A 22,608-nucleotide genomic window follows, 5' to 3' on the forward strand; every position below is an offset into this window, starting at 1 on the left:
CTTCAAACTCTGTTAGCTTCTCATTTATAAATTCCTATTCTTCTCATAATTTTACCATATCCTAAAATTAAGAAAGAAAAAATGTCTAAAAATATGCACACCAGCTGACAAATTTAAATACTAAGAAAAACTTCCAAATGATATTCATTCTGCCTTTGTCTAGTCTTGAATTATATCTTTTGCTGATAAAGGATGTGGTTTCTGATGTTAACTGGACTTCTCTGGCCCCATTTCTTATACAGAATAATATATTATGAAAGAAGGAAGTAAATTTCAGTGGTCGATAAAAGATAGTAAAGAGATATTACATTAATGCAGTTTTTATATTTGGTCTTAAATGGTTTTAGAGAATTTGCTTCATTTTTTCTGTATCTGCCTTTATATTCCTTCCCAGTGTACTAGATTCTAATGCCGGAAATACATAAAATTTAAAAACCTTTCTGTCTTTCTTTCATAATTCCATTTTAACTTCCTCTTAAGTTACATGTGGAAAATATATAATTTTAAAAACTTATGTATAACATATTTTCAACTATATATAAATGTTGTATACTATAGCTGAAGTATTACTCCAGTTACAAAATAATTCAAAACAAAAACTGAGCAGGCCATTAAAGTTATTGTAAACCGAATTATAAGTAAATCTAAGAGTTTCCTCAACAATTTCTAACTGAGAAAGAAGCATCACAACTGGTTTATATCAGCCCTCTCCTCCCAAGAGCAACTGCATACAAAATTACTAAAAATTGGAGCTCCAGCTTCAAGACGGAAAATGGAATATACTTTGCATCCTGATTCATTTCTTAATGGAAAATAGAATAATTAAGCACTATTTCTCTAAAAGGACCTAAGCAAACTAAAGGAATGTAAAACTATTAAAGGTGAGTGGGTGCTCAGTTGTTCAAAGAACAATCAAGTGTGAAAAGAGCATATGAGACTTCATAATCTAGCCTCAGTTCATCCAAAAGCTTTGTTTCCTCAAGTCAGGTCCCAAAGACACAGAACTTCTTTCAGTTTCCTAAGCTTTTATGTTTTTGGTTGATTATCAGCTTTTGTAATTGATCTTTCTTCTGCCTGGAACATCTTACCACTCCAGGATTACCATCCTTCTCCAACTCACCCCTTATCTAATGATTCCTGAATGTCCTTTTTCTACAAAGCTTCCACTAGCTTCCATGCCTGGCTCTGGTTCCCTTCCTGAGTTTCCATCTGGGCACTTAGAAAAACCATTTTATAATTTTCTCTCCTTGATTCATCCCACGCTAGGCCAAGCAGTAATATTATCATATTATCCATAGTCCTCAAGCCTTAACTCCGTGCCTGGCAAGTTGTGGATAATCAATAAGTATCCTTCTTAAAAATGATGCTTCACAAGTCACCCTACCCACCATTACAGAGGAACTGAAATGTGTATGGCCCTGACTTCAGAGAGGGCAACTATGGTTACAAGTAGGTGTAGTAAGAGATGATATACTAGTATTTTAATTCCTAAATGTGAGATTGAAGCAAAATGTTCTGGGATTCCATGAAAGGAGAAAGCACTTCTGCTTGAATAGACTCTGAAGAGGAATTAGCATTTGAAGGACTAGGCATATATTGTTAATTAATTTTTAAATATTTTTGTCACTCTTAACTTTTGGACAAAGACTTTTCCAGTCTGTTTTCTTTACGTTTTGATAAAGATGAATTATTTTGTACTTCTTGTTTAAAATTTAGTAATATAGCATAAACATTTTCCTCAATTAATAAATATGCAACTCTAATATGAATTTTAATTGCTACATACCTCCTTCATGGAAATACCATAATTTATTTAACCAAATCTCTAATAGGGGATATTCTGCTTATTTAAAAACTTTTATTGTGTTTACAATACCTTAGTGGATATCTATGTAGTTATGTTTTTGCATAAGCTGTGGTTATTGACAAAGCAATATTTGAGTATAGGGAATTTATATTATTACTAGAGGCCCAGTGCACAAAAATGTGTGCACTCGGGGGGGGGGGGGGGTTTCCTCAGCCCGGCTTGTGCCCTCTCGCAGTCTGGGACCCCTCGGGGGATGACCACTTGCTGGCTTAGGCCTGCTCCCTGGGGGATTGAGCCTAAGATGTCAATCAGACATCCCTCTGACAGTCCGGCAGCCCTCGGGGGATGTCCATTTGCCAGCGGGGAGCAGACCTAAGCTTCAATCAGACATCCTTAGTGCTGCTGAGGAGGCAGGAGAGGCTCCCACCACCACTGCTGTACTGGCAGCCATTAGCCTGAGCAGAGCTCCCCCATGTGAGAGTGCACTGACCACCAGAGGGCAGCTCCTGCATTGAGCATCTGCTCCCTGGTGGTCAGTGTCATAGTGACCAGTCATTCCCAGTCTTTCTGCTGTTAGGGTCAGTTTGCATATTACCCCTTTACTATATAGGGTAGAGGCCTGATGCACGGGTGGGGGCCAGCTGGTTTGCCCTGAAGGGTGTCCTGGAATAGGGTGGGGGTCCTGCTTGGGTGCCTGGCCAGCTTGGGTAAGGAGGCTGATGGCTGTTTTCAGGCTGGCCACACCCCCTTCAGGGTGGGGGTCCCTACTGGGGTGCCTGGCCAGTCTGGGTGAGGGCTGAGGGCCGTTTTCAGGCTGGCAGGTGACTGAAGCTCCCAGCCTCTCCTTTTTATCTTTTTCTTTTTATTCTTGGATTTATTTACCTTCTATAATTGAAACATTGTTGCTGTCACTGGTGCTCCCAGCTCTGAGGCTGCGGCCGGCTGAAAGCAGGTATCTGGGTTTTGTTTACCTTCTATAATTGAAACATTGTTGCTTTCGGGCTCAGAGCCGGGCCACGGCAAGTGGGGAACCTTGGCTTCCTCCATCACTGGAGCAAGCAAGCCTCCTGCTTGCTTCAGCTGCATGGCTGCTGGCCGCCATCTTTGTTGGCAGTTAATTTGCATATCACCCTGATTAGCCAATGGGAAGCGTAGCAGAGGTACAGTTAATTACCCTTTTTGTCTTTTATTAGATAGGATTTTTAACCCTTAGTTGCCAAATTGTATTGTATAGGCCTTTCCTTTCCCTTTTGTTAACATTGATTATCACATTAGTTAAATTTATAATTTTTAAATTACTCCTGAAGTTAAAATTTTTATATGCTTATTGATTTAGTATTTAATGAATTTCCTATTTATAATTGTTTCCATTTTTCTGTAGGATTGTAGAAATTTTCATCTTTTTACTAATGTCTAAAAGCTCTTTATTCACAGAAGATATATGCCCTTTGCCAAATATTGGTTCAAGTTACATGAGATAAAGTTAAGTTCTATTTGTTTTAAAAATGATCTACTGAGTGATCTTTTTTCTTCTATCCCATCTACATGGAAGTAGTTACTCATTTATAGTATATCTCAAATATGATTTGCTTTTCAAGAAGAAAAAAGAAACTAAAACTCAACTTCTAGTAATGAATCTGCTGCATCAAGTAAACATGAAAACATACAAAAGTGGGCTTTTTTAAAGAAATATTTTAATGTCGTCCAGAAAACTGCAATTAGTCCAGATCATTCAAGTTCTTTTGTAGGGTTCGGTTTGGGTTTGGATTCCTCAGCCAGGTGTATCTTGTCTGTTCACTCAAGTTCTCAAGAGAAAATGACAAGGTACTTAGGCTCTTTTTTTCCAACTAAACAGAACTTCTGCCTGATTCTGCCTCCTTTTTGTATAGATAAAATGGACTAACCCATCAAAAGGAAAATATAAAGTTTCCATTGATTATTTCCTTTGTCCAGTCCTAATCTTCCAGTTTTTTTTCTTCCTAACCTGGTGCTACTGCAGAAGGCCTTTTACCTAATAGAATAGGGATGCAGATGTCAGTTCATTGACATCACCATAATTAATTTCAATGAATATTTGGGTTAAAAAGCATGTCACAAAGAATAAGTTGCATTCTTTAAATGTTTTTTCTTAAGTAAAAATATGTAAATGTTCACAACTTTCAAATTGAGATGAGACATCTAGTACTTTCTTTGAGTATGATTCCATTGCCTGGAGTTCCACATTATTCCTCTTTCATAACCTCATCCACAAAGCATCATCAATTTCACAAGTTTGAATTTCTTTTTAAAGTAATAACTTCATGATACTCAAAAAGCTATTGGAGTGCAAAATCCTCCAGGATATTTACAATTTCTTCCCCAACTTTGACCAAGTTGTATCTCATCGATAATGTGTTTTAAGATTTGCCTTTATCTAGGCTTTTCAAATAATTCAACTTATACCTGAGCCTAATTTCTTTATTTTTGGCTTTATGTTATATTTAAGTCACCTAATTTTTAAAAAGTGCAATGGAAAGAAATAGGATTTTGAGCAAATACAAATGATCTTTGGTAAAAATATAATCCAGCAAGTTTGATCAGACATGTAAGGTATAAGATAGGCATCAGTCAGCCCAAAGTACAGGGGAAAGACAGGCCATTTATTAAACTAAACATGTGTCTGGGTGCAGATTGTTTAACAAAATTTCTAATGACATTGTACTAATAGCCAACAGGAAGTGTCAACCCCTGTTCTAAGTGTTTTAAATGTAATAACACCTCACAACAACACCAGGAAGATAGGTCCTTCTATTACATCTGTTTTGCAGATGGGAAAACCGATGTACCAAGAGGTAAGTGACTTGTCCAAGGTCACGCTCCTATGTGGTTTTCCCCCAGAATCTATGATCCTAACAAGTGTGTCTCCTGCTTCCTGTACTCTCCTAGTTTTCCTTCTCCTTTACAGTATCCATCAAATCTGCTTCGGTTCCCCCTTTCATTATTATTAACCTCATAAAACTTAATCTTTAATGTGAATAAGATGAGGTATTATTATTATAATGGAAAATATGTACTTTCTTATAATGAGAGACATAAATTAAAAAAAGGGAAAAATGTGGATCTAGGCCATTTTGAATGTGAAAGTAAATTTCAAGTGAATGTACTTTGGAATCTATACTAATAAAAGAGAAAGATGGTAAATTAACCATCACTCTGTCACTCTGCTACACCCACAAGCCACACCCACCAGCCAATCAGAGCTACTATGCAAATTAACCCAACTAAGATGGTGGGGGCCACGGAGCTGGAGCAAGCAGGAGGCTTGGGTTGCCCCCAGCAATGGAGGAAGCCAAGCTTCCCGCCTGCCCTGGCTGGCCCTGGGCTCCACTCAAGGCTACAAAGTTTCAATTATAGAAGATAAATAAATCCCAGATACCTGCTTCCAGGCTGCCCTGGGAAAAAAAAAATAGAATAAAAGGAGAGGCTGGGAGCTTGGGTCACCAGGGGGCATGGCCAGCCTGAAAATGGCCATCAGCCCCTCACCCAGGCTGGCAAAGCACCCCAGTGGGACCCCCTACCCTGAAGGGGCTGTGGGCTGCCTGAAAACAGCCCTCAGCCCCTCGCCCAGGCTGGCCACACCTCCATGGGGTGAGGGTCCCCACTGGGGGGCTTGACCAGCCTGCAAACAGCCACCAGCCCCTCACCCAGGCTGTCCAGGCACCCCCGTGGGGACCCCCACCCTGAAGGGGGTGTGGCCAGCCTGAAAACAGCCCTCAGCCCCTCACCCAGGCAGGCCAGGCACGCCAGCGGGACCCCCACCCTGATCCGGGACACCCTTCTGACAAACCAGCCAGCCCCCAACTGTACACCAGGCCTCTATCCTATATAATAAAAAGGTAATATGCAAATTGACCCTAACAGCAGAATGATTGGGAATGACTGATCACTATGACACACACTGACCACCAGGGGGCAGATGCTCAATGCAGGAGCTGCCCCCTGGTGGTCAGTGTGCTCCCACAGGGGGAACTCTTCTCAGACACAAGCCAGGCTGACAGCTTCCAGCACAGCGGTGGTGGTGGGAGCCTCTCCTGCTTCCTCAGCAGCGCTAAGGACTTCCGACTGCAGTTTAGGCCTGCTCCCCGCTGGCAAGTGGACACCCCCCAAGGGCTCCCGGGCTGCCAGAGGGATGTCTGACTGCCAGCTTAGGCCTGATCCCCTGGGGAGCGGGTGTAAGCCAGCAGGTGGACATCCCCTGAGAGGTCCCAGACTGCGAGAGGGCACAAGCCAGGCTGAGGGGTCCCCCTCCCCCGAGTGCACAAATTTTTGTCCACCAGGCCTCTAGTCCTATATAATAAAAGGTTAACATGCAAATTGTCCCCATGGGTGGGAGTTTGACCAACCAGAAGTTAGATGTGCACTGACCACCAGGGGGCAGCACTGAACATGGCAGTCATCAGCAATGCAGTGCTGGCAGTGGGCGGCAGTGGAGGCATTGCCGGTCCTGATGGGCCCAGATGAGAGTGGGACTGCAGCGGGATGGTGGAGCAGGTGAGCGGGTGGCACTAGGCCAAGGTGGGTGTGAGTGGGGCCTTGGTCCCCCCACAGATGGCGACCAGCAGCGGGGGGCAGGGCAGGCGAGCGGGCGCAAGCAGGGGCCTTGATCTCCCTTTCTGTCACCCCACAGATTGGCGCTAATCACCAGCCAGGCCTAGGGACCCTACCCGTGCACGAATTTCATGCAGCGGAACTCTAGTACAATCATAAATTAAAAAAATACTTCAAAATGACATAAGTAGTAACAGAAGTTACCTCCAACTAGGTAAGGTTAAGGATTATTCTGAAGTTCTGGCTGCTTTATGTATTTTATTTTTCTGACATCAAGAGAATACATTATTTTCCCCTAATTAATTTTTATGATTTATTTCTTAAGCTCACTTTGACATTCATTTTTATGTCATAATTTCCTCCTGAAAGATTTAATTAGGTGAGTCCTTTAATCCTTCACATATTTTAGGAATTTTTCTTCCAGTTCTTCATTTGATAATACTGTTTAAATATTCAACTCCATCTGGACTTAGGTGAGGCAGGGGTCATCTCAAACACAAAATTTAAGGAGGCACTCACTATCAGCAGCCAACCCTGTAATTGTAAACCCCTGAAAGTGAGGCTTCCTTAAATCTAGTTGGTATCTCACCTGCCTCATCATAGTCCCAGAATGCATCAGAATATATTACATTATAATGTAAACTTTTCAGTGTTTTTCTAGTATGAAGTATGTGGTTTTAGCCACTTAACAGAAGTAGAGTCGAACATTTAGAGAGGTTTAGGAAATGTCCTATGGTAGTTTCTGAGAAGTGGAACTGGTAGAACGCAAGCCTCCTGATTATAATTTGTTAAATTACCAGATAATTTCACAAGTTGTAATTGAAATCGAATCAATCACTTGTTAGACTCAGATGGTATTAGCCACATAGAAAAATAAATGACTACTGGTTTGTATTCTCCAGCTCCAAGGGCAGGGAGTGGATGATTTTAGTGACTCTCAGAGAACCACAACCAACGATGTGAGGCTTGTCCTTTCTGGTTTTCCTGCCTAGTTTTTGTACTCTGTCCTCGGACCAAGGCACCAGTGTCCTCATTGCCTACGGTTGCTCAAAGACTCTTACTCTCGCTACTCACTAAGATAAGTTCTCTGCTGAAACTCTCATGCTCTACATCAACCCTTTATTAATTACCTACATGTAAGTTCCATCCCTTAAATTGGCGGCAAAAAGAAATAAATCTGAATGTCTTGCTACATCTGGACTTGCTTATAAAATAAACTTGTTAAAACCTTGACTAATGGCTAATTGATTGAGCTGTGTAGAAGCTATTTTATGAGTAACTTTACAAGATTCTAGAGTGGGCAGTGTTCCTCACTAGTAGAACTAAGGATCAAAGGTGAATGAGTAACATATAATTTCAGAAGGTTTGCCAACCATACTGTAGAAAATTGCACTGGATATATTCATGTTGCATAAACAGGTACAGATTCAAACCATAGCTTACAGCACTTTGCCCATCCAAGAATTTGGTAACAGGTTGGCAAATATAAACTTTAAGATAACCTATTAGATTATACATGTATGCATTTTAGGATGAGATAATACTGGTTAAGTTTCTTCCACGCGGAGGGAGTTCATTACTTGAATTCACAGTCAAGGTAGAGACTACAGAAATCATTGTAAATTCAGACAGGCTTAAATGAATTTCCTATCAGGTGATCATCACCGGAGCTCAGATTGAAGACAGCACAGGCACGTGGGCAAAGCTCTGTGACCACTGGGTATAAAGGGCATGTGACAGATGGGTGGGAAGTTCTTTTTAGCATAATACTCATCACGGGGTCCATTATGTTTACAATTAAGATCATTCCCAGAAATTGAGGGGCAAAAGGGAGGGGATTTTAATGACAGGGATGGCTCTTGTATTCTAAGCATATTTTACAGGTGTGTGCAGTTATATCCCATGGATATAATCGGATATACTCCAATTTCCAAATGGTAGAGAAATGAGAATTCTGTACATATATATGGTGACTGTTCAGGGTTGCTTTTTTTTATGCCCATATGATTTACTTATAATTATGAGTACTTACTACTCAGCTCTCCTTTGTTGCTCAATTATGTGTAATTTTCTTATATATGAAATTTCTCTTATATCGAATTATATTCATCATTTTAGTTTATATGTAGTTATTTTTAAAATTGTTTTAAATTGTATTATTTATAGTAGAAGGAAATTCAAACATGGTACTTATGTGAATGCTTGCAAAAGCTAGACTAGAGAGAATTATGTGGGTGACTTATGTTAGGATATCAACTTTGCTATTTCCAATTCTTTAAAACTAAACACATTCTAAGCAAGTAACAAGCAATGGGTAAAATGTAAATTCCATTGTAACTAGAGGATCGATGTAGTTGGGTGACCTTACAATGTTTGTAGATGTTTCCCAGTTAAATAGTGGAATTTGGTTAGAAGTGGTTCCCATTGGCCATTAACATCAACGATATACCTGATCCTTTGTGTTACTTAGTGGACTTACGTTTAGAAATTGTACATTATTCAGTGTATAGAACAATATCATGGGTTGTCTTATTTGGAAAGTAAATTATGTGTCATAGTGGAATAGTGCCTGCTGGAGGGAAAATTTTCTTTTACATCATGTTCTCTATAGTGATAGAGGAGACTGCTGAAAAATTAGGAAATAGATTTTGTAATTTCTAACAGTATATAGTAAAGCTGGAAAATATCTTTTATTAAATAAAAATAGCATTTCACTTCCTTTTCTTCTATAAGAGTAGAGGGAAACAACACATTTACTGAACTGTAAAAGGAAGAACACATTTGGAAAAACTTGACGTTGATTTCCAGACAGGTTACAACAGTGCTTTTAGCTTTGTATTGACAACCAATTTTCTCTTTCTAAGGACATTGAAGAATCAAAACTCTGTGAATGGAATATTGGTGATAACAGAACAAAACATATATGCCTTTGTTTTCTGAAGAAAATAAAAAAATACACTCTTCTACAGTTCAAATTCAATCCATTCTCTGTGGATACAATAGCCACATATCTTTGAAAGGGAAATTTTGATTAAGCCATTTTCCTAATTAATAAACACAGAAGTATTATTTTAAATCTGTCTTACAGGAGCTTCACAGAATGCCTCTTTCTTTTGATCCTTTTAAGTAGAAGAAAAGGGGAGCCATGAGCAAGTCAGCAATGCTCTCTCTGGTGCACAGAGGCCATGTTGCTGTGGTGTCAACTTACTGTGGCTCTGCCTTTCTTCTTTACACGCTTCCCTCCCTGGATCCCACTGCTTCCCTCCTGGCCTCCTTGCAGCCTTCAGGCAACGTGTGGGTGACCCATGAAGAAATGGAAACTCTTGCAGCTCCAGCGAAAACGGTTAGTCCATATGGCTCTGTTGAACATGAGGAAAAGTTACTTTGCTGCTATTTGGATGATAAAGCTGTTTTGTTCACGATAGGCTGAAGTAAGGGGTATGCTTCCATAGTGTGAGGTAATGATAACTGACATTTTAGCTATGGTTTTAGTTTTCTGCACTTGGGCATTTTTCAGTGAAGCAGTGCTAGATCGTGATAATGTGGTTAATGTCATAAGCATCTGTAATATGCAAACACTACTCAGTAACAACTTATATATCCACTTTGCAACACTGGTAACAAATATCACTTAGTATTGGGCACATTCACATTTAATACATATTACCAAACCCAATAAAATTTGTAATAGAAAAATTTAGATGGAATACTCATTTTTAATGCAATCATTTCATTTCTTGTATTTTAACATTTTAGAGAGAGCACTTTAACCTATCCCCTGCTCCAAAAAATGTTCTGTTATTTGTTATTCAAAGAACAGGCTTAAAAAATTCTTGGTGACACTGATTGTAATTGTCTACTTTTAAAAATATATTACATGTGGCCATTTTTTAAATTTAAAGTAGCAAAGTTGAGCACGACATGCATTTTATTCTTACCAACTTTTTAAAAATTTAAATCTTCTTTCAGTTTTATCCCTATTTGAAAAATGTATTATCCTGTTTATTGTGGATAAAAATGCCAGTGCCCAGTACTAATTTCATTTCTGGTTTAGTTTGTTGTGTTAGTTTTGTCTTTTTTGGTTTTGCTTGTTTTGGCTGTTGCGGAAATCTATTTGATTACCACAAAACTCTCTTAGAGGAATGCAGTTATTTTTCCACTTCATTAATTTACTTTATGTAAGATTTCTCCATCATATGTGTATATGTGTGAGTGTATGCTTGTATGAGTGTGTGTGTAAAACAATGAACTGCATAGGGGTATAGCAGGCTATAGCTATATAATGTATATTTTATAATATACGTGTATATGTCCACATTTGTGTATTATGTTTTTATGTATATGATCAGAAATTTTTATTATAATTCATTACATTTGGAAAAGTACACACTTTTAAGAATTAAGAAGGGTTTAGAATTACCAGATCAAATATATCATGAAAATTCCATGTGTCATATGTGTGTGTTTAGTAAGAATTAATTAGAAACTATTAATTAGTAGTTGCCTTTGAACTGCTAAATTGATTACTGTGATCTGAATAAGAATCTGTCTTTAGCTTCCTATGTCATAATTAGCACTTTCAATAACAATTTTGCTTTTTAGAAATTTCACCATAATAATTTGAAATTAATTTACACTTATCTGCTTTATTAATCACTCTCTGCTGCTAACACAGAAAGAATCTGAGGAAGGAAGCTGGGCCCAGGTAGGAAATTCAAATGCTTTAAAACAGTATCACTAGTACCCTATGAGGCTATAAAGTAAGAAACTGTTTTATATCACAATATTGTAAATCTTCCTTTTGCCTAAAATTAGGCTAACATGCACATTTAAATTTATTATGCTTAATTATATTTATCCTTTTAGCTCACCCTATTTTGCAAAGAGGATGATTATCATTTTACACCTGGCCTCTTTTTAAAGGGAACTCTCATTTATTCTTCAAAAGAATCAACTGTAACTTAAATTTCTCTGAAATCACCCCTGAATATATTTAATCAGGAATCATTCAAGTTGGATATAAGGGTGGGGGAAATTAAACATTTATTTGGAACCACATTTGCTTTCAAGTATAGGGGGAAGTGTATGAAGATTAGGGTGGGAGGGATGCTGTCAGCATTGCAACTGCAAGTCACAAGTTTCTCCCATTTATTAGGATGGCAATAGAAGACACACATACTCACTTTGAGCAAACATGTGCACAAGGAAGTTGTGCATTTCCTAGCATTTCCACATGCTGTATAGCTGAAAGAATTACAGCCACGTACCAACAGTGTGGTCAGTGAAAGGCTGCTTCTAGAGCATGGCCTGGGTGTGCAGTAGACTAGACCATCCAGGTTTGTGTAAGTACACACTGGGATGTTCCCAAAATGACGAAATCACCTAAGGACATATTTCACAGAACATACCACCACTATCAAGAGGTGTACTGTGTGTTAATGCAATTCAAACCTTTGACAATAAGGAAAATTTCAGTAGTTATTATTAAGAACTACTTCAGTAGTTATTATATTTAAGCATTCAGTAAATTAGCATTGCATTAGGTTTTGATTTGGTGAAAATGTCATCGTTTTTAAGAACACACCAAAAAGGAAGCACCTAGATTTTTGTTAGAAATATGCAATTCCAGTTGTCATTTGATAAGGACAAACACTATAAAATTAATAGAGAGTAATAATCTTTACTAAAAATTGTTTTAGAGGTGATGTTTGATTCTATTTTTCATTTTGGCTGTTATAAACAGTGTTTGGTAAGATCAGTTCATCTTGTTATATTAAAGAATTGGATTACCGTTTTTAGTTTTTGATCATGCCCTACTTCTTTAAATATAGAATCTATATAATTTATCAAAAAGACTGATTCTTTCAAATAATCTTTATGAAATATGGCTCATGCTTCACTAGGTAATGACAATTGTCCACCTAAAACTTCAACATTCTGTCTTCTAGCCTTGTTGCTCTTTTCTTATTCATTTACTATTTTCTTTTTTACATCAAGATGATTTGCCATTATATCATAGCAATGTCACATCATCAAAGAGAAGCAAATAGTGGAGTATTAGCTAACAGTTAAATAAAATATTAAATAAACCTATTTATATAAAGAATCCTTAAGCTCAGCATCTGTATTATATCATTAATTCTAATTTTCATTAAAAATGCACATTTGTATAAAATATAATTCCTTTTGAGAATACAAAATGAAAAACATCATTTTCTATAGGCAAGTACCTTGATACATGTACACAGAGTTCCACTTTGTACCAAAGTAAATCACATCTTAGAGGTTAAATATTATTTCTGCCATGTTTCCATATATCATAGTAATTAAATATCAGTTATAATGGTAGACAATACCCCCAATTACCATCTCATTTTATTGGCTAAGAAACTTGACTGCTATAAAACAATTCTAGTGTCCGGTTTTCCTACAGACCCTGGCATATGGAGATATGAACCACGAGTGGATTGGAAATGAATGGCTTCCCAGTCTGGGGTTACCTCAATACAGAAGTTACTTTATGGAGTGCTTGGTAGATGCAAGAATGTTAGATCATCTAACAAAAAAGGATCTCCGTGTCCATTTAAAAATGGTGGATAGTTTTCATCGGTAGGTTTCTTCCAGAGTCATTAAAGTAAAACAATGAATAATGTACATATTTAAGCAGCGCATCACTGCTTAAATCAAAAAGAGATGTAACTAAATCAAAAAGCGATATTTAGGAAATAGAGATTATTTGCTATTCTGTGAACATCTAGTTGACAAAATATTTTCATGCAGCAAATTACAGGGCCTATCTAATGTCCCACTGTGTGCATGTTATGTGCCCAAAGCTTATAAAACTATACATTCGTAAAATTTTCATACAGCATAGTTTTTTTTTCTTTATCTTTGGAAATCCCGTATTTGTGATTTTATCTATGTATGTTTTTCTATTATAAAATTCTTTATAAAGAATAAAATTAATTTAGTTTTAACTATAAATATATGTGGTTATAAATTACATAACTTAGGTAAATACTAGAAAAAAATTTGAGAAGAAATTCTGCTGTAAAGAACACTTTGTGTTTTTGCTTTTGTATAAGTCTTTTAGTGCTTTTACTTATTTTTACATTAATTTTCAGGGAAAAATATCCTGAATGGATTGTGAGACAGCTGTAAGGACACAGATGAATAAAATGCAATTTCTTTTTCAAGTTGTTTGCCATCGAGGCAGTAAAAATAGGCTTGCTATAATACCATGTCATAAATGTTATGCTGCAGCTTGACATCTTTGTAGGTTATGTGAAAAATTGTCAGTTAGATTGTGATTGTCTTATGTATGGTTGGTTATGATAGTAAATTAATAAATATAGATGAATTCAGCGTGGGGAACTATTTGGTCACATCCTGTCCAACAGTAAACTAGGGACTAAAAGGAAAATGATATAAAATCAGATTCATAGCCCCACCCAGGTGGCTCAGTTGGTTGGAGTGTAATCCCATAGCCCAGAAAGTTTTCAGGTTTGATTCCTGGTCAAGAAACATAGCTAGGTTGGGAGTTCAATCCCCAGTCAGGGTGCAACTGATAAATGTTTCTATCTCACATGGATGTTTCTCATTTCTCTCTCTCCCTTCCTCTCTCTTTTTAAAAAAAATCTTAATATATATTATGACATCAAGTTAGTATAAAAAGATCATAATTGGGACTCGTTAATCAAAGGTATGCAAATACTTTGAATCTTAATAGAGTTATTAACTCTGTTGGATTAAATGAGGTACAGATAAATATAACACTTTTCTATTGATTGATTTGAGAGAGAAAGAGAAAGATATTTATTGTTCCACTTATTTATGCATTCATTGGTTGATTCTTGTATGTGCCCACACCAGGGATCAATCCTGCAGTCTTGGCATATGGGATGAAGCTTTACTAACTGAGCTACCCACAAGAGCCATAACATAGTTTATTAAAAACCATTAAAATATGGTTGGAAAATCCTTGATTTAAAAATAGTTCAAGTGAGAAAGATATGTGACTTGTAGTTGACACAAGTACCTCAGTTTGTGTTAATGACTCACCATGGCATATTTAGATTGTATTTACTGGCAGGTATAATGGTAGTCCTACCATATGGTGAGATGACAATAACAAATTGTATTAATTTATATACATTAAATTGTTCTTGATAAAGTGATAAAAGTCTGTTGGAAAGGTTGAAGAAATTAAAGATATTTAACTTGGATATGGGAAGACTTCAGATAAGTTCTCTATGCTTTAATATACTTATGTGATGGGAGAATAATATTTGTTCTGTTGAACATGCACTTTTCTAGTTCAAGCAGGTGTAGATACTAAGATGAGTGCTTTGTGTTCAATAGAAACTTTGTATGACTGTCAGTTGCCCTATAGCATACACATTGTGAGATAATGAGTTCCCTGTCACTGAGCATTTAGGCCCTCAAATTTTGCATAGTTGCATTAGCCCCTTGCATACTCGAATTTTTGATGACACACTTGTATTTCTTCCCATTCTTCACTAGATCTACTTTTAATCACTTTATTATTATAGTAGAAATAATTATTATAATAATCAAGTTTTCTTTTTAAAAAAATAAAATTACTTAAATGGCAAGGTTCTTGTTTGTTCCAGGAAATACACAAGCTTCATCTTTATTCTGTGCTTAGGTCTGACATACAGCCGGTAGTACCTAACTGCATACTGCATGTCATGATGGATGGAAGCCTGACAGACACTGTTTTAATAAGATATATCGTCTTTATAGCACAACTTTATATTACATATAAAAACTTGCCAGAAACTTGCCAAGATTCATTGATTTAACCTCAAGCAGCCTAATGCCTATGATGTTTATTATACCAACATTTTATGGGATCCCGCTGAGTTACTTTGCTAGGGCTGCCATAACAAAATACCACAGGCTGGGTGGCTTGAACAACAGATATCTATTTTCTCACAATTCTGGAATCATAAAATCTGGGATCAAGGTGCCCGCAGGATTGGTTTCCCCTTGTATCGCAGATGGCCACCTTCTCCTGTGTCCTCACGCTGTCTCTGCTCTGCGTGTGCACCTGCATAGCACCCATCTGTGTGTCCGAATTCTCTCTTCCTATGAAGACATCAGTCAGACTGGAATAAGGCTTACTCTAAAGACTGTGTTTTAACTTAATTACCTCATTTAAGACTCTATCTCCAAATACATTCTGAAGTACTACTGGGTGTTAGGACTTAAACATGAATTTGAGGGAACATAATTCAGCCTGTAACACTCACTCAGTGCAGATTCCTTTTCATTTTCCTCTAATTGTGAAGTATTTTGAGCTCCACAGTGTCTTTATTAAAGTGCAGGGCTTAGGACTGCATCTAACACTTAGGAGTAACCTGGCCAATGTGTATGTATAAATTTATGTGTCTTTCTAAACACCTAAGAGATCACTAATGATCAATGTTCTTTCCTCTTGAAGCTTGAAGATTCTTTTTTTACTACACTCTTCCACATCCTTAATATCTGATATTTCCAAACCTCCTCCTTTCTTCTCTCTAGACATTTCTGGTTTCTGGGCTCACTGTTCATGCCCGTGGCAACTGTCCTTATTATGACCATTATTTTAGCAGCCCTGACACCCTAATTGAGTTCCTTGTCCCCTCGGTTTTCCTCATCTTCTATTTTTCTACCAGATTATTCTTCCTTAAACCAGAAATTTTCATTGCTTTTCTTTCTGTATTCCACACTTACAATGAATGCAAAGCTTTCCTTAATAGAACTACCCTGTCTCTATATAATATTATTTCTCTTGACTTCCTACCACTGATTTTAATCCCAGATAGTGTACCTCAGTATCACCAGGCATTTAAACTTTGATCAGCAGCCCCATGGTCATGATGCTCCATTTTCTTTAATAACCTTTTTTTTTGCACCTGATCCTAAGGATCAGTCAAGTTTCTGCTCTTCCTTTCCAGAGTTCCAATGTCTGCCAATTTGTTCCTTTCACATATTTTTATATCACTTAGAGTTGGTGGCTGATCATCTTAGTATTTGGTTATCTTATTACTTCACTTATTCATATTTTTATATTACTGTCCTCATTACTAGTACCTTTAAAGGAGAGTATAAATTTCACATATATTCCTTCCTGTCTCCATAATAATGACTCTTTAAATTATTTTCAAAAGAATGAAATGTTCACTTGTCAAAATAGCCTAATGGAAGACAAAAGCAAATGAATAAATGACATAATCCATAATTATTTTCAAGACTATACTTTTCTCATTTTGCAAATATTTTTTTCTCTTTAGAAACACTGTGTGCTTTCTTAGAAAACTATAATTTTATATTCCTGCAATACTAAAGAATTTAATTACAGATGCAATGTATTAACCTGTTGCCCTAAAAGTAGTGCACACTGTTGACTCTGCTTAATCAAGGAACATTCTTCATCTGCTGAGTATATTTAACATCTTTTTTACTTTAAAAAATAACAGAACAAGTTTACAGTATGGGATTATGTGCTTAAAAAGGTTGAATTACGACAGAAAAGAGCTGGAAAGAAGACGAGAAGCAAGCCAACATGAAATAAAAGGTAATATACTTTCTTTCATATCAGATGCCTTTTATTAACCTAAAATGCTGTGTGTTTTACAGTGATCATTAAGTAACCTAAGTGTTTGGCTAGAATTGTGTCATCATTATTTCTTTTTTATTACTTTTCTGATTAAAATACAGAAAAGAATATCATCTCTTTGCAAGGCAAATATCTCATTTGATAAATATCTCAAATGATCTTTTAAATTGAAATTTATTCCTCTGAACTTATTAATTATACATTCTGTTTTTCTAAAGGTGCCTCCATATAGATATTTTTGTTAAACTTTTAATAGAACATTCTCATTATGATTCAGAGAAATATGGTATATGATGTATTTCTTGTAGTGCATCTCTGGTTTCTATCATTTGAATTTAAGGGATACCACTATCTAGTTTTCTTTCTGAAGTATATTTTCCTAGTAGATTTTATTATGCTTGGTCTCACCACATGGAATATTCATATATAGATAGATATAAAGAAGAATTACCCATTTAGTCCTACATCAAATATTGTATTAGTATATGACAGTTGCTGTTTAGAGTGTAGCTCTGAGAAAAAATAAACTTCCATAATTCTCTAAGATTAAACACAGACAACTTCCTATGATAAGTAGCTGTGAGTGAGATTATAAATAGCCCCTATTTCCTGTAACTGATGTGATGACATTTACAGGAATAACTCTTGACTGTGACTAGGAGACCTCTGTTATTATCTGAAGTGTTAATTAACCTTGACCTTAATAAACAGCTTTCAAAAGTGAAGAGACCATGTGAATATCAAGAATATACTAACATTTAATTTGTTGCTAAGGAACAGTCAGCTCTGATCTCTGGACATTTATTGTTTAGGTCCAGGGAATCTCTAAAAAGATTTAAAGTCAGGACATAAATTTTGCTTAGGAACAGATTTATATAAAGGGATTTGATTTACAAAATGGAAAAAAAAAGGTATATTGCTGTTCTGAAGAAGAAAAGTTTGGATTAGTGCCTATTTGTCTTCACCCTATAAATAAATGGCTTATTTTATGTACTCGATGACTCTTAACTAGTTGTGGCAATGGAATTTTTGACTAAACATATTGACGTAGGTGTTCCAGGGGTCCCAGGACCCAAAGGTCCATTACCCACTGTGAGTGCTTGGTTTCCCGCAGGAAAGAATTCAAAGGCTAACCAGTGTGGAGTTCAAAGGGAAAGAGAGCTTATTAGTGAAGCAGTGAGATAGACAGAAGGCTACTCCACAGACAGAACAGCCTTTCCCCTGCCCCCAGTGGGATTTAGTTCATTCACTGAGGCTCATTTAATCAAGGGATAGGGCATTTAATGAGGGGGAGGAATATTCAGAAATTTTCTGGGAAAGGGTGGAGACTTCTTGGAAGAGCATGGTTGGCCATTCTGTGTCTTTATATGGGCTCTCTGCTTCCTATCACTGTAGTATGTCTTTCAATATGTTAATGTATTACAATGAGCAAATAATGAGGCTAGGGGTTACCACAAGGTGGAATTAGTCACCTGTGTTGGATTGAGCTAGTTTCTTGCTGGTTCTAAGCCATAAATCTGTTGGGGGTGGGGGGGGCGTGTCTTACTATCTCTGAGATAATCCTGGTAGCCCTTATGAGTTACAGCCATTTCACCACATACCCTATCTCAATATATTTGCAGGAAAAAAAAAAAATGATGACCGTTTAATATTTCTTAGACTATCAAAATATAAACTCAGCTCTAAAAAAGAACAAACACTTTCTATTCATAAATCCATTTAGTAGAAAGAAAACTGGACAGTTTTGTTGTTTTCTTGAGAAAACTATTATCCCGTGAGTTTTTAAAAATGTTGCATTTAGTGAAAACAACTGGATAACCATTGCTGTCAGCTATACATACCTGACCAACTTTTGAAGTGCAAGTGTGCTGTAATCAAGAGTTAGAACTAATCAGTTGCTATCAACAGTAGCGGATTAATATAACCAAAGTATAATGCTAACCAACTTACATCCTATTTGCTGGCCAGAGATCAGTTGTCATAGCCAGGCCCTTGCAGCTGATTGGCTGGGGAATAAATTCCTTCTATTGACTTGTCAACAGCAATCAAGGCTTAACTACAACAGGGATTTGTAGGCTGATTTTTCAACAGAAACTTTTCAGGCCAGAAAGGATTGGCAAGAAATATTCAGTGGGCCCTGGCTGGTTTGGCTCAGTGGATAGAGTGTTGGCCTGTGGACTGGGGGGTCCTGGGTTTGATTCCGATCAAGGGCATGTACCTTGGTTGCAGGCGCATCCATGATAGGAGGTGTGTGGGAGGCAGCTGATCGATGTTTCTCTCTCACCAATGTTTCTAACTCCCTTCCTCTCTCTAAAAAATCAATAAAATATATAAAAAAAATATTCAGTGATGAAAAGCAAGGACCTACAACCAAAAATTACTCTACCCAACAGAGCTATCATTTAGAATTGAAGGACAGATAAAGAGCTTCCCAGAGGAGGAACCAAAATGGTGGCATAAGGTATACACTTGTACATGCTGCCTCCCACAACCAGACCAAAACTACAATTAAAAGACAAAACAGCTATCATTCAGAACCATGGGAAAGCTGGCTGAGTGGAAGTTCTACAACTAGAAGGAAAGAAAAAAGCACATTGAGACTGGGTAGGAGGTGCGGAGGCACCAAGAGAGGAGGTACGGAGGCGGGTGAAACAGGCTGGCAAATAGGTGCACTATTTTTTTCAATTGGAAGGGAGATACAAGCTCCCTACTGCTCTGAACTCCAGTTTCTGGCAAGACTCTGGGGACCCAGACTCCTACAGGGAGAAACTGAACTGTCTGGCATCGTGTAGGAAAGCGAGGGTGGCTTTCTCGCAGAGGTGCTTGCAGGGATCATTGTTACTGTGTGGGGGTGCGGGACGCAAAGACGCGGAGATGGCTGACTGGCAGCCATCGCTGTTTGCTCCGCCCTGGTGATTCCCTGAGACCCTGCCCCACCCAATTTACAACCCCACCCAAGCTGTGCACAGCAGCTTATGCATATGAATGGCCTGTCCTTTCTCAGCTTAACCTAACAAACTGCAGCTGGGTCAGAGAGCTGCAAAACTTCCAAACCCCAAACAAAGAGAAGAAATCTGCAGATCTTGCTGTAGATCCTGCTGGGTGGCCTCAGGCAGTGGCTGACTTTGCACCTCCTTGGAGATCCAGGAGCCAGTCTACCCAGTGGTCATATACCAGATATCAACTCCTCACATCCATAAGTGACACACTCAAGAGGCAGACTCAGTGAGCACCAAAGCCTCACTCAAGCAAGTCCTGCCCCATAAGGGTGTCTCCAGCACAGCAGTTCTTCCACTATAAACACAGCAGATCCTCACAGCCAATTGGCCTAGAGGTCAATTCCTCACAGTGATACCAACAGCAATCAAGGCTTAACTACAATAAGACTGTGCACCCAGCCCACAAAGGGATGCACCAAGACTGTCCACCTCAGGTAATTGGGGAGACTGAGCCACTGGGCCCTACAGGGCACTAACCACACAAAGCCACTCTATCAACACAGGGAAGTAGCCAAAAGGTGGAGACAAAGAAAAATGTCACGAATGAAAGAAATGAAGGAAAGCAAACTGCTGGATATAGAGTTCAAAACCACAGTTATAAGGTTACTCAAGAATCTCCTACAAACCTCCGAGGAACTTAGTGAGACCTTCAAGGATCTTAATGAGAATGCCAAAAAAATAAAAAAGGACCAGTCAGAAATTAGGCATACACTGTCTGAAATAAAGAATAATATACAGAAATTCAACAGTAGACTAGAGGATCCTAAGAATCAAATCAAAGATTTGAAATATGAGGAAGCAAAAAACATCCATCCAGAAAGGAAAAAAGAATCCAAAAATATGAAGATAGTGTAAGGAGCCTCTGGGACAACTTCAAACATACCAATATCTGAATTATGGGGGTGCCAGAAGAAGAGAGAGAGCAAGATATTGAAAACCTATTAGAAGAAATAATGACAGAAAACTTCCTCTACCTGGTGAAAGAAATAGACTTACAAGTCCAGGAAGCACAGAGAACCCCAAACAAGAGGAATCCAAAGAGGACCACACCAAGACACATCATAATTAAAATGCCCAGGGCAAAAGACAAAGAGAGAACATTAAAAGCAGCAAGAGAAAAACAGTTAGTTACCTACAAGGGAGTACCCATATGACTCTCAGCTGATTTCTCAACAGAAACTAGGCAGGCCAGAAGGGAGTGGCAAGAAATATTCAAAGTGATGAATAGCAAGAACCTACAACCAAGATTACTCTACCCAGCAAACCTATAATTTAGAATTGAAGGTCAGATAAAGAGCTTCACAGATAAAAAAAAGCTAAAGGAGTTCATTACCACCAAACCAGGATTATATGAAATGCTGAAGGGTATTCTTTAAGAAGAGGAAGAAGAAGAAAAAGGTAAAGATAAAAATTATGAACAACAAAGTGACAACAAACACATATCTATCAACAAGTGAATCTAAAAATTAAGTCAATTAAAAAATCTGATGAACAGAATAAACTGGTGAATATAATAAAAGCTGGGGCATAGAAAGGGAGTGGACTGACAATTCTCTGGGGGATTGGGGTGTGAGGGGTGCGGGAAGAGATTGGACAAAAATCTTACACCTATGGATGAGGACAGTGGCGGGGGGTAAGGGCATGGGGTGGGGTGGGAACTGGGTGGAGGGGAGCTATGGGGGGAAAAAGAACATCTGTAATAATCTGAACAATAAAGATTCATTTAAAAAAAAAATAGAGTTTCCCACACAAGGAAAAGCTAAAGGAGTCCATCACTACCAAACCAATATTATATGAAATGTTAAAGGCTCTTCTTTAAGAAGAAGAAAAAAAAGATAAAAAATATGACAATCAATACATATTTATCAAAAATTGAATCTAAAAGTCAAAATAAATAAATAAGCAGAACTGAAACAGACTCATAAAGAGAACATTTTGCCATAGCCGGTTTTGCTCAATGGATAGAGCATCAGCCTGCAGACTGAAGGGCACATACTGGTTGCAGCTTGATCCCTGGCCCTGGTCGGGGCACATGCAGGAGGCAACAAATCAATGTGTCTCTCTCACATCAGTGTTTCTCTCTGGTTCTTCTCCTTTCCATCCTCTCTAAAAATCAATGGAAAAATATCCTACGGTGAGATTAATAACAAAAAAAGAGAACATTTTGATGGTTGCCAGATAGGAGGAGGGTTGGGTGATGGGTATAAAAGGTGAAAGGATTGGGAAGTACAAATTGGTTGTTACAGAATAGTAATGGAAATGTAAAGTACAGTATAGGGAATATAGTTAATAATATTCTAATAACTATGTTTGGTGTCAGATGGGTGAGAGACTTATCCAGATGATAACTTAGTGTTATATAATGTCTAATCACTGTGTTGTGCACCTGAAACTAATATACTGTTGTATGTCAACTGTAATTAAAATTATTTTAAATGAAAAAATAAAGAAATAAACACATGAAAATTTGAAGAAGCAGAAGGTTTAAAACTGAAATTAAGAATTTGATTGTGGTTTAACAGTAAAAGAGAATTTGAATGAAAATAAAAAAGATCCATCAGCCCTGGCTAGTTTGGCTCAGTGGATGGAGC

The 22,608-nt window shown here is 37.6% G+C and overlaps 1 protein-coding gene across 14 annotated transcripts in view; it reads left to right on the plus strand.

Moving 5' to 3' along the window:
• The window catches only part of PPFIA2 (PTPRF interacting protein alpha 2), a 472,789-nt gene that overhangs the window by 435,821 nt on the left and 14,360 nt on the right, over positions 1-22,608 (plus strand). For 8 of the 14 annotated variants that reach the window (XM_070409641.1, XM_070409646.1, XM_070409644.1 and 5 more), the window contains 4 exons: positions 9,675-9,737; positions 11,070-11,099; positions 12,810-13,003; positions 16,879-16,976. In XM_070409641.1, coding sequence (XP_070265742.1) covers positions 9,675-9,737; positions 11,070-11,099; positions 12,810-13,003; positions 16,879-16,976 — 385 coding nt within the window. The remainder of the gene's footprint in view (positions 1-9,674; positions 9,738-11,069; positions 11,100-12,809; positions 13,004-16,878; positions 16,977-22,608) is intronic. The other 6 variants (XM_070409642.1, XM_070409654.1, XM_070409648.1 and 3 more) reach the window with 1 other exon arrangement.

Source organism: Myotis yumanensis, unplaced genomic scaffold (assembly GCF_028538775.1).
Source record: "Myotis yumanensis isolate MYYU_CA2020_CCGP unplaced genomic scaffold, mMyoYum1.0.hap1 SCAF_3, whole genome shotgun sequence".
In the NCBI taxonomy this organism is placed as follows: domain Eukaryota; kingdom Metazoa; phylum Chordata; class Mammalia; order Chiroptera; family Vespertilionidae; genus Myotis; species Myotis yumanensis.